The sequence below is a fragment of the Crocuta crocuta genome, unplaced genomic scaffold (genome assembly GCF_008692635.1).
Source record: "Crocuta crocuta isolate KB4526 unplaced genomic scaffold, BGI_CrCroc_1.0 scaffold192, whole genome shotgun sequence".
NCBI lineage: Eukaryota > Metazoa > Chordata > Mammalia > Carnivora > Hyaenidae > Crocuta > Crocuta crocuta.
The window spans coordinates 1,669,121-1,681,855 of NW_027528803.1; the positions used below are offsets into that span (position 1 = coordinate 1,669,121).

Sequence of the window (12,735 nt, forward strand, 5' to 3'; positions counted from 1 at the left end):
ATAAATAAGATTGATTTTCAAGGTTGTTTGATATCTTAAGAAATCAAAGGAACATCCTTATTAATAAATAAGTTCCTCTAATGACACGAAAATAATTCTAGATACTGCAGTGTTATACTTGTTTGACACAAAGGAGCTGAGGCTTTAGTAAGGTTACATTTATATTATATATATATAATATATATATTATATATTATATATATATATCATAAATACTAAATGTTCACTTAGATGACTACACCTTAGAAGAGTCTGACTCCAGGGACATAGAAGGATTTTTTCCACAGGTAATATTCATTCAAGCAAGGGTCTAGTCTTAGGACCAAGCAATGGGAAATCTGATCAATCAGCAAGATACTACCTGTTTTCTTCATTGATGTATTCCTAGGACCTAGACAGTTCTTGATACTTAAATAGATGTTAAATAAATATTTGTTGATGAGCGAACCCTCACTCATTGATGGTGCCATATTCCATAGAACTGGAATAGAAGTTAAGGCAATGAACTATACTTTTTCCTCAATTGCTCATATGTTATCTCTATTGTATAAGATTGTATTAGGTTGCAGAGAACAGAAAAAATGTTCAGTAGTGACTTAGCTATAGAGGGCTTCTTTCAAATGTTTGGGAAAGTAGTTTCAGGGTAGAAATTTGGTGATTTGGGTTCAGTGCTTAATGATGTCAGGACTGGAATCATTGTGGGTTTTTTTGGCCTTACTCTCAAACTGATTGCCTCATGATTGCAAGAAGGCTGGTGCATCTCCAAACGTCACATCCAGTTCAGAACAAGAAGAGAAAGATAAGAGCCAAGAATCATCTCAGCTGCCGCTATTCCTTCATTTAGGACAGCACAGCTTTTCCAGAAACTGGCAAGCGGATTTCTGTTTATATCTCATTAGCCAGACCTACATAACAAGGTTACAAGATTCAACAAAGGCTAAGACAATAAAGTCATGATTATCATTTGTTAATGCCATTCATGACCCATTGTCTGGTGCTAGACACATTACTAGTCCAAACTCAGTATGGATCCAATACCAAGGAAGGAGAAAGAAAGTAAATAATTAATAGGCATAAAAAGCATCTTTGACAATACCACAGAAAAGTGAAAGTACGTTTGCTTTATTTCTTTTTTCCCTTTTCCTTTTTATACTTTGTAAAGGGAGAAATAGCCAAGTACTATTAGGTTATATTTTGATAAAAAAAAAAATAGACTTTAGGCACTAGGTTAACTGGTCAGAAATAACTGCTACTAGATCATCAATCTTACACCCTCTAAGATCTAGAATTCATTGTATTTAATAAACTGACTTAAAATTACTTTCCTGTTGTCATGAAAGCTGCCAGCTATTTCGAGGTGGGTAATTAGGGCTGGGTACAAAACTGTTTAGATTCAGTCACCTAATGTTATTGGGCACGATATTTGTTCACACTTTTGTCTGTATTGTTGTACACTTTGACAAGTTTTTCATGATAAATCACTACTCCAAATTTTTTGCAATATATAGTTTTTTTTTCTATTTTAGGTAATAAAGAATTATTATGTAGGGCTTATGTCAGAATTAAATTGTAGCTGTAGCACTGATACGATCCTAATGACTTCAGTTGACATCAGAAATTTGGGTCACTTCTCATTTTACAAATAGAGCTACTGGGCTACCCAAGTTTTTACTTTTTTTTTTTTTTTTTTTTTGGGGGGAAATGCCATCACCTTAAAATGCATTCTGTGATTTTGTGCAAGTTTCTGTTTTAGTTCATGTTCAAATTCAATCATCATTTATCCTACCCTGAAGGCTTGAAAGCTAATGATTATATAGATTGTTTTGTAGTTTGTGGGATTTCAGTCAAGTGTTAGGGATAATTAGAGACTGGGCTAAGGATACATCCAAAACAAAGAATCAGCTTTGCATATACTTAACATTCTGTTTTTATGTGCTTTTCTAGATCTAAGGACAAAGTATACTTGGACAAATATATATTCTGTTTCGCCCCCAGTTTAACATGTGCAAAGCATAATGAATAGCAAAATTAAAAATAAGAAAAGAGGATTCATAATGATTTTGTTGCTCACCCTTTTGCTTTCAGGTGTCTTGTAACTAAATTTGATACTAAACTGTGATTTGGCCCAGGAAAAACTAGTGTCTTTTCTGTTTAGATTAATATATCTGAAGATTTCCATCTTACATACAGTAGTTTTAGAATGTTATGGTAGATGCTGTCTTCTTTAACATATTCACAATTCATTGATTTAATAAAACTCAGTGAGGTATAAAAGTTAAGAGTTTCAAAGGAGTAAACCTTTGGATTCAGTAAGTCCAACACTGGGCAAATGTGATATAGAAGCAAGAGCAAGAGCTTTGGAGTTAGATAAGACTTGGATTTATATTCCAGCTATGTGCTTATTAGCTCTGGGACCTTGGACCACTGCCTTATTTAACTTTTCTCCACTTCAATTTCCTTATCTGAAAAATGGGGGAAAAACATACCAGAGGATCATTGTTAAGACTAAGTGGTACAACATATATTAAGCACAGACACATATAATTTTATTAGTTTCAATCACTGATATTAAAGATATGAAAATTGAGTCCCTCAAAGTAAAATCATTTCTACAAGCTTACATAGTAGCAAATCAGAACCAGAGAATTAATGAATATTCTCTGTGCGGTGAACCATTGAAAAAGTGAATTGTGAATAAGCACATTTATTTGAACTGTTGAAGATTTATGCTATTTTGTAAGGAATAGCTTCATATATACACAGTGTGCTGTGGAACTGAGCAGCTCCTAAGTGAGTTTATTCTGTGATGTGATGATTTTCAAACCTGTTATGTCATCTAATGTTGACTTTTCTCTTTAGAATGAAAACAATATGTAAGATTTGACAACTTTGGTTACCACACCTGACAAGGTAGCTGCTGAAAACCATATGGTTTTGCTCTTTTCATGACGTGTGTCCTGTGAATGTAGCAGACTGCTCGTTAGTCATAATTTAGCTGTCAGTGGATCTCAGTGTTACCTTTGCCTAAAATCTTTGTATGGACTAACCAGTGGATACTAATTCTGAATTCCTCTTTGCCATCTCCCTGAGTTTACAATTTCAGAATATATTAACAATTCAAAAATTTTAGTATACACTTCTGTTTTTGGCTTCATTCAGAGTTTTATGCTTCGCAGTATGAAATCCTACTGCTTAATGTACAAAGAGCAGTGGCTAAAACTTCTCTTTATGATATGAAAAATATTTTCAAACAAAATGAACAAAAAGAAATAAAATAACAAAATGAGCAGAAATGAAAACATTTTGAAACAGTCATGCTTCACAGTCAACAATTAAGCAAAATACATTAGGATTTAAGGGAAAAACAGATCATTTTAGATATCACTTCAAAGAAAAATAATCTGAGATTAAGTAACTCATTTGGAAATGTTATTAGAATTCGGTTAGTAGAATATTAGAGGTATCAAGACATGATAGAAGGAGAGCAGATTCTGGAATAGAAGAGACTGGAGATTGCCTTAAAATTCTGCCACTTAGCAATTGTATCAGTAAGGAAGTCTTCCTCGGCAAATAACAGCAAATCATTTCCTCAGTGGATTAAGCAACAAAAATTGATTTTTTTTCTGACATAATAGAAAGTCCTAAAAGAAGCAAGTTTCAAATTTAGATGGATTAGCTACTCTATGATATAATTTGGAACCAGATACTTCCCATCCCTTCATTCTGCCAACCTTAATCTGTAGGTTTTGCTCTCCTGCTGATTCTCCTTATTTTCTGTAGATGGCTGCATCAGTTCCAGGAAATATACCCATATCCAGTAACTTTCAAGGTAGCCAGAAGTTTTCTTTTCTAATATTTTCTTCTCAAAAATTCCCTTGCCTTCTGATCACCTTCACAGCTCATTGGACAGAACTGAATCAATAGTGAAACCACATAATGGAACTGAAAATAAGTTCAGGATTGCCAAATTATGGAAGAGAAAGCAGGAAAAAGCCTGAATGAAACTGGTGAGGAAAATGGAGACCAACCCTGGACAGACTTATATTAAAAAATGAAACGTAGCTATAAGGTTTGAAGTAGAGGAGTGACATGATCATAGTGGTTGCCTAGAAAGATCTTTCTGAAAGCAATGTTTTGAAGAAATTGTCGGGGATCATGCCTTTCTACTGAGACACTAGCTAAGATATTTTTCAAGTGAAAACTTATGGCATAATTTGGCTTGATTGGTTATGCTGTGGAATGAAACAGAACAGCAAGTTCAGAGAGTTAAATGCAGGATATTGTTAGAATGGGTGAGATTTGGTCATGGATTCATTGTGGGAGTAAAGGTAAAGGAAGACAAAGATAACTCACTGATTTCTGGATAGAACAAGTAGTTTTATTGTATTTACTGAAATAGGGAACATAGGAGGAGATGTTTGTTTGTTGTGCCGGGAAGATACTTAGTGCATTTGGGGATGACTGCATATCATAAATGTGTTGAAAACCAGTAGGCAGCTTTATAAATTGATTGGAATTTAAGGAGAGAGAAATAGAAAAAAATATATGGATTTGTGAGGACCATTAACATCTATATTATAACCAAAGACAGAAATTTATGAACCCCTCTACAGGGGTCTTTATGTAAGGACATATGATAGTATCACTTTTAAAGCAACCAACCAATCAACAAAAAATTTACTATTTTCCATCATAAATAGTCTAATTCAGTATGTATGGAGTGTTAACAAGGCATTTGTTCTTTCCAAAAGCTTTTACTTCTTTTATTTTTATTCCTTTTTTTAAATCTTATTCAAGAATAATTGGTTAGACTGAGAAGTGTAATCAGTCAAGAAAAATAGAGAATTAACCAAAGCCAAGCTTTGAAGGTTGGTACATAAAGAATAGCTTATAATGGAAACAACTAGCTAGACAAGTAGAAGAAAATCACAGAAATGTGTTGTCACTGAAGATAAAAGGTTAGAGAGTTTGTCTCTGGGAGTCATGGCCAAATACTGCCAAATTAGGAACTCAGAGATACATGATTATCACAAATAGCGAATAGTAAATAGTTTTGGTAAAGTAGTGGGTTTTAAACCAAGTAGCAGTGGATTAGGAGAAGAATGGAGAGGATGTGCAGAAATAGGAATGTTGACAGCTCATTTAATAATTTGAATTTAGATGAGGGCATTAGCTGGAAGAGAATATGAGATTTATTTTTAACATTTTAACTAAAACTTTACAAAGTATTTTAATTTATGAGAGAACTGATTTCCAAAAGACAGTTGATTTATTAGGTATTATTGATGGCTTATTGAGGCCACTGTTAATTAATTACATATATATATAATTACGTATTTACACACATATATGTGTTTATATATACTTGATTATGAGATTTTCTCAAGTAGTGTTCACCAGCCATAGTTCATATACAAATAAAGTAGATTAATTCATAATTAAGGTTTAGTTCATGGTCCAAGGAGGTAGATGGCTATAATCAAAGTATCTTACATCCAGGCTCTAAGTAAGGGACTTGGTTGTGAGAAGCCATAAGCAGGGCTTGTGGTTTGTCATGAAGACTTCAAGTATTGCTTTATGCTTTCTTCTTTTCTTGATTTCCCTACTGGGCTCTGAATGACACTGCAAGTTGTCAATGTTTTTAGTGAGCCTATAGGTTTATTGGGAAGAATAAATGGAAGTTACCTGATAGAACAACTGACACACAGTATGCACTGAATAAATTCTTTTCTCCATATTCTTTCTTTTTTTTCCTGGAAAAGATTGTGCACATGGATTGCTCAGAATTGAAAAAAAAATTCTCCCATTCATTGTCTGCAGAAATACTGTTGGTTATGGAATTTTGCCTTTAAGTAAAGGGATGCCAGAAATCTACATAACACTCCTAAACTTATAACATAATTTTTACCAAATTTACAAATTTAGTTTTCCAATGGGAAACACATGTACTCTTTGCCTGCACTCATATTGTCAACTGTTCTTTGTTCCCTGAAGCAGTTGTCAAATTATAAAATTTAGCCTGGAAGCAAGAAATCACATCTGTGCTGAATGGGCCCATAGAGAGAGGCTGGACAGCTGTACATCTGGGGTTTATTCCCACAGATCAGTAAAATGTGTGCTATAATTGAATCCAGTAGCTTTTCTGATATTATTTAATGGAAATCAATAAATAAGCATCTATCAAAATTCTACTGTATGCAATGGGACTTTGATTCAATGGTTTAAATGAAAAAGAATGCTATCTTATCTGCTACTGATCCAAAGTATTCTCTCTTTATACTGTGGTTAAGGTCCAAATACCGCAATTATGTTTGTTTGTTTATGTAAAGATCATGGGAAAAACAGAAACAATATAAGAGTAGGAATATGCTGCTCAGTCTCTATTTCACCTTCATGTTATCAAGGATCACACATTCTCTCAAGCTCTCAAGACCTTGAGCACTGATGGTGCTGGGATTGAATGTCCTCGAGCTGACTTTTTTAAGTATATTTATTTATTTTGAGAGAGAGAGAGCATATGCACATGAGTGGAGGAGGGGCAGAGGGAGAGAGAGAGAGCAAGAGAGTCCCAAGCAGGCACCACACTGTCAGTGCAGAGCCTGACTGGGGCTTGAACTCATGAACTATGAGATCATGACCTGAGGCAAAGTTGGACACTTACCTGAATGATCCACCTAGGGTCCCCCTTGAGCTGTCTTTTAATTCTTTAAAGTTTCAAAACACCTTCATCCTAATGTTTTCCTGGAGAATCCAATAAATTTGTTTCCACTTTTTATGACTAATACTAGCAAGATATTAAGGAAGATATGGAATTGAAATGATACATGGAAAGTTATGAATATTTGAAAGTTATGATCATTGAAAAGCTTATTTGAAGCTTATTTTATTTTTTTCAAATTCAAAGATTATTTGAATTATTAACTCAAATTAATCTTTGCTACAATGTGTGAAGTTGAGAACTTAGGAATCTTATTATGCATATTCCAATTTACTCATTCTGTTCCTTCCTTCCCCTGCCCTTGACTCCCAACCAAAAGAATGAGTTAGCAACTCTCTGGCTTTACTGGAATTTAAATTCTTTAAAAGCTTTTCTGTTTGTTCAAGAAAGCATGAAAATTATTAGTGTGTAGTAATAAAATTAAAGCATACTTAAGATTAGTTTGAATTAGTTTCAATTATAATCTGTTATTTGGTTGGACAGTTAACTTATTTTTACTTATTAAAAAGTTCTTAGAGTAGTGAGTCTTTTTCCCCCCTATATTAACTTTAGGAATTTGTAATAGACTATATGCTCATTGACCCCTGAAGACTTATTTCTCCTGGAGAATCAGCCTTTTTAATTACTGATAAGAATACCAACCAATGTGCCCATCTTCATTGTAATTATATAATGGCTGAGGGAAATGACCTTGAAGACTGTCTTTCAGTCTAATAGTGTAGCTTTATTTTAACATATAAATAATAGAATAAAAACATTTTCCATAAAATTTCTGATATCTAATTAATGTCTCCCAGAGTAACTGTGGTATCAAACATTCCCTCTAATTATATTCATTAGTGGCTTCTCCCAGACAAGTTTTAATTAAGTTGTACAATGAAGATCAATACTCATTGTGTATTCATTGTAATTTACAACAAGCATATATACTGTTCAGAACAATTTAATTACTGTAATTGTTGCACAGAAAATACTTAGTGACTGTGCTCCATTACTGCCAATCTCCCCTTTTAATAAATTCAATAATGAAATTGGGTAATGAACTTCTGAAAATTCACATTTATATATACTCTATGTCTAAACTTCTGTTTTTTATGTAACTAGCTTAAGTAGTGGGGGAAATGGAGGCATTGATATTATCACTGTCATAGTGTTTTCCATGCATGCCATCATGAATGTTGAGAAATTATTAGAGCATAAATAAGAACACTTATGGGGCGCCTGGGTGGCTTAGTCGGTTAAGCGTCCGACTTTCGCTTAGGTCATGATCTCGCGGTTCGTGGGTTCGAGCCCCGCGTCCAGCTCTGTGCTGACTGCCAGCTCAGAGCCTGGAGCCTGTTTCAGTCTATGACTCCCTCTCTCTCTGACCCTCCCCTGCTCACGCTGTCTCTCTCTCTCTCCTAGAAATAAATAAAACATTAAAAAAACAAAAAAAAAAACAAAAAAAAAACCAAGAAGATTCTGGTGAAAAAAAATAAGAACACTTGTAATAACATTAGTTATGTGAAGAATAATTTAAGGGTGTTGGGTAATAAGAATAAACTATTTCCCCGTAAATAATACTTCAATTTTTATTACTCCTATTTCCTTAAATAGTTTTAATTTATAAGGAATGCCTCCAAATATGCTAACTTCTTTTCATGAATATCATGTTACTGCTGTACTGGTCAGAGAATGTGAAAGTAGAGATTTTCTGGCAGCATCATAGATGTATACCAGGGTTTCTTAACTTTGGCACTAGTGAAATTTAAGCCACACGATTTTTTACTGGGGAGTAGGGGAAGTTTTGCTGTGCATTGAGAAATGCTTAGCTGCATACCTGGTTTCTTCCCGTGAGAAACCAGCAGCAAATATTCCTCCTACCTTCCAGTTTTGACAATCGGAAATGTCTCCAGATATTATTGGATGCCCATGTTGAGAACCACTGGTGTATGTTGATTCAGACACACCCTCATGATCTGCCCACTGACCAAATAATTCATTAATAAGAGAAACAACTATTCAGCTGTTCTGAGTACAAGCTAGGTTCAGAGGCATGAGTCAAACATGGTATTCCTTTAAGGGAACAATACAATTCTGTGTATTCAGTGTTTTGGAGGTAATAATTGGGCGTTAGTAGAATATTCGGTAATGATACCTTACTTAAATTTAGGAAAGAGGACTAGGGATGGCTTCCTGAGAAAACAGTTCCTGAAATATCAATTGTTGGACAATGAAGAGATAGAAATTCAAATGGAGAAAGGAACATTTGAGACAGCTAAAAAAGCACGTGTAAAACTTGCAGGTTTTGTAGAGAGCTAGCATTCTATGTATCTCTATACTTATATATCTATATATCTCTGTATCTCTCTATATATATCTAGATTTCTATCTTCATGTAAATATCTCTATCTACCTATCTACCCAACTATAATTTTAATTATTTTTCCTGAGGCATCAAATTCCAATTTCCTCTGAATTATGTGAACAAAGTTATGATAAATTAATCTGCAAGTAATTGCCTGAAACATCTAATTTTACTCTTTTTCAATTTCCAATCACATGTGTAAGTATCTTCCTTGCATTGTGAATTTTATGAAAACATCTGTTGCAAAAAGAAAGCAATTTTAGGCAGTAGCAGGAAGTGACATACCTGTATTTGTTATAAACCTCCTAATCTGTTTATCTGAAGAAGAAGTTTTGACAAGATCTTTGTAAGAAAGATAATGTACATTCCTATCGTGAGCACTCTCATGTGTCTGGTAATGTATTCCATTATTGAAAATCCCCAATAAATTGTATTAACAGCCAAGCTAGTACTTTGAATTTATTCATTTAATTCCACACACATATACCTTTTAAACCATAAAAGAGAATAGTAATTTAGATTAAAGTTAATTCAAGTGAGGGGAACTAAATTTTAGAAAGACATCTGGAAATCTGTTGTTAATAATGAATATTTGAAGATCCACATGTTATTAAGAGGTCTACAAGGAATGCTGTGTTTCTCCTGGCAGGCTAGTTAGGAATTCCTAGAATTCCTATTCACATCAGTTTGCCACTGCAGGATTAAGTTCAGTTTGACTGCCATCACAGTAGAAGGCCTTTAGCTTGCTGATCTGCTCTTCTTTATCAGGTCTACACAGATACACTGCTGCTCAATATCAAAGGTGAATCAAATGAATCATAAGGATGAATAAACATAATGATTTAGGTTCTGTACTCCCCTGGTATTTATTCATGTCTAGACATAGCCCTAGTGTCCCAGAAAAACTAAAATGAGGACAAGGACATTTAAGTTTAATGTAGCTTTATTCCCATGGAGACTAGAAAAGCCAACAATAGAGTAAAAAGGAGTATGGATGTAACTAAAAATTAGATTTAGTGGGATGGCTGGTGGATTTGCAAGGTCAGTGGGTAGTGGAACAGTTTTGGTTTGTTTTATGTCTTTGCTGTTTTAAACAATAGTTTTTCAGCTAAGCCAATTTCTTCTAAAAAAGAATAATCCAACAAATTATTTTATTATTCTGTAAAGCCACACAATGTGTAGGTTAAAGATGAGAGAAATTCTATAGGCATGGATTTTTAGAGTTAAAAAGCTCAGAACCTTTTGGGGGAGATAAACAAGTTTATTGAATATACACATCATAAAAAGTTACATATATATGTATATATAAAATATATTTCTGTGTTTTCTAAAACTTTTAAACTTTTGATTTATCATTATATTACTACTATTATTATAGATTGTTAAATTAGCATCTAGGATACAAGTTTGCGGATGTTATATGAAATAAATCAATGGATAATAAGGCTTAAATGCACATAATTTCTACAGTATGTACATTTTAAAATTTCATTTGTGATCCTAATGTCCTTGGTTGTAATAATTTTATCTTAAATTTTCTTATAGGAGTATTGTAACACATTTCCTCAGCCTATCAACTATTACTACTTTGCTACTGCAGCTTTACACTACAGATAGAATCTTTTTTGTAGAATTGGTGGCATTTCAAATTAGTGGTTTTATATATATATTTAATATATTTTATATTATATAAATATATGAATATATGTTACATATNCAAGAGAGAGAGAGACAGTGTGAGCTGAGAAGGGGCAGAGAGAGATGGAGACACAGAATATGAAGCAGGCTCCAGGCTCTGAGATGTCAGCACAAAACCCGATGTGGGGTTCAAACCAACCATGAGATCATGACCTAAGCTGAAGTCAGACGCCTATCTGACTGGGGTTCAAAACAACCATGAGATCATGACCTAAGCTGAAGTCAGACGCCTATCTGACCGGGGTTCAAAACAACCATGAGATCATGACCTAAGCTGAAGTCAGACGCCTATCTGACTGAGCCACCTAGGTGCCCCTAAGGTAGTGGTTCTTGAATGTAGTTTAAGGAAGTTTCAGTACCTCTGACTAGGATTAACCCAGTTGTTTCCCTTTTGGGTCCATATGCCATGCTCATTCAAAATGGTTTAGCTGCATGGTGGGCCAGGTAGATCATTTGGGTTAGGCATAATAGTCTGAAAAAGTAATGAACTGTGATCCAGGTCTGAAGCAGTTAGACTGCTCAGTATCCTTTAAGGTAGTTTAATTTAAGGGGAGAGAATAGGCAAACCTGTTGAAATATAAACACAGTGTGTGTGTGTGTGTGTGTGTGTATGAGTGTGGGTATACTTGTGTGTACATACTCTTTCATGGCTTCCTTTTGTAATGATGATATTCAGACTTCCATTCTTGGAGTTCCAAAAAATGTAGGATATCCAACCATAATTGAGGTCTGTGTTTCAAAAATGTAGCTTATAGGCCTATAAGAAGCACATTTTAGACTATGGTTATTTGTAAGTAGAAGATAGTTTTGGGAATGCAGCGGACAGTTAACTATAGCAACAACTCTGAGAGCTGGCATAATTTTCTTGTATTGGTTAAAGGTGTGTAGATTTATTCTTAGTTTTATTTGCAATTTGAATTATAGATTTCAGTTAATATCACAAAAAATCTTACACTCTTGGGAATATTATTTTTATTTAATGTAAATTATTTGTTAATTGCTTTATAATATTAAAATATAGTATGTTTAGTCACAAAATTATGGCAGCTTAATCCCCACATTTAGAGCGTTTAAAGAAGTGGCATTTTCTTTATGGGTTTCTGTAGACCTTCATTTTTTTCTTTTTCTTATTACCAGTTCTTTTCCTTTATTCTTGTTTGACAAAAAAGAGCACTAGAGTAATGACTTGTTTATGTATATTTGCTGTTATTGTTTTCCAAATATTTATTCAAAATCCCTTGTTCTCTTGCATTCAAATAATGTTTTCACTGAATTATCACTCTTGTATTCATCATAATGAATACTTAATCTAACTCCATTTATGTAAGAAAGATGCACTTTTAATAACACTATGAAAGTAGTGATGCTTTTTAATACATTTCACTTAGTTTTGTGTTCTTTTTCTTTCAGTGAATTTATTGGATTCACGTACTGTCATGGGGGACTTGGGATGGATTGCTTTTCCAAAAAATGGGGTAAGCCTCTATAAAATTTTCCCTACAACTTAAGCTATCTTAGTAGACAGTTTGTTAAGTGCCGTATACGAAAATTCATTGGATAGGTTTTGATTTGCTATTATCCTGGTTGTATTGAATAGGAAATAAAAGTTAACATGTCAATGACTAGTGTTGATTCAAACACACTTTATATTGTATTTCCTTTACTATATTAGGAAATTAAAATAATGTAAGAAATTCCTTTACATTTTACTGAGATTAAAAGTGTCTTGGACTAGTAAGTCTGTCTTCAGCCAAAGGCTTTCTTTCAATTCTTGAATTTTTCTTCAGTGTAAACTTTCAGAAAAGGCACTTCATTGGAAGATTTTTATAATCAGCAGTTGTTTTTATTAGTAATTTAATTTACTGGTGTACATTGGAAATAAAATATTTTGGGTAAAAATTAGGTAAGCCATTTTTAAAACAATAGCTTGTTCATATATTTATACTAGCAATCTTAATATATAGATTATATT

General features: G+C 33.5%; 1 protein-coding gene across 3 annotated transcripts in view; it reads left to right on the forward strand.

Annotated features, from left to right (window-relative positions):
• The window catches only part of EPHA5 (EPH receptor A5), a 340,313-nt gene that overhangs the window by 20,748 nt on the left and 306,830 nt on the right, over positions 1-12,735 (forward strand). For all 3 annotated transcript variants that reach the window (XM_077755696.1, XM_077755697.1, XM_077755695.1), the window contains exon 2: positions 12,174-12,238. In XM_077755696.1, the coding sequence (XP_077611822.1) occupies positions 12,200-12,238 (39 nt within the window). In that variant the 5' untranslated portion in view covers positions 12,174-12,199. The remainder of the gene's footprint in view (positions 1-12,173; positions 12,239-12,735) is intronic.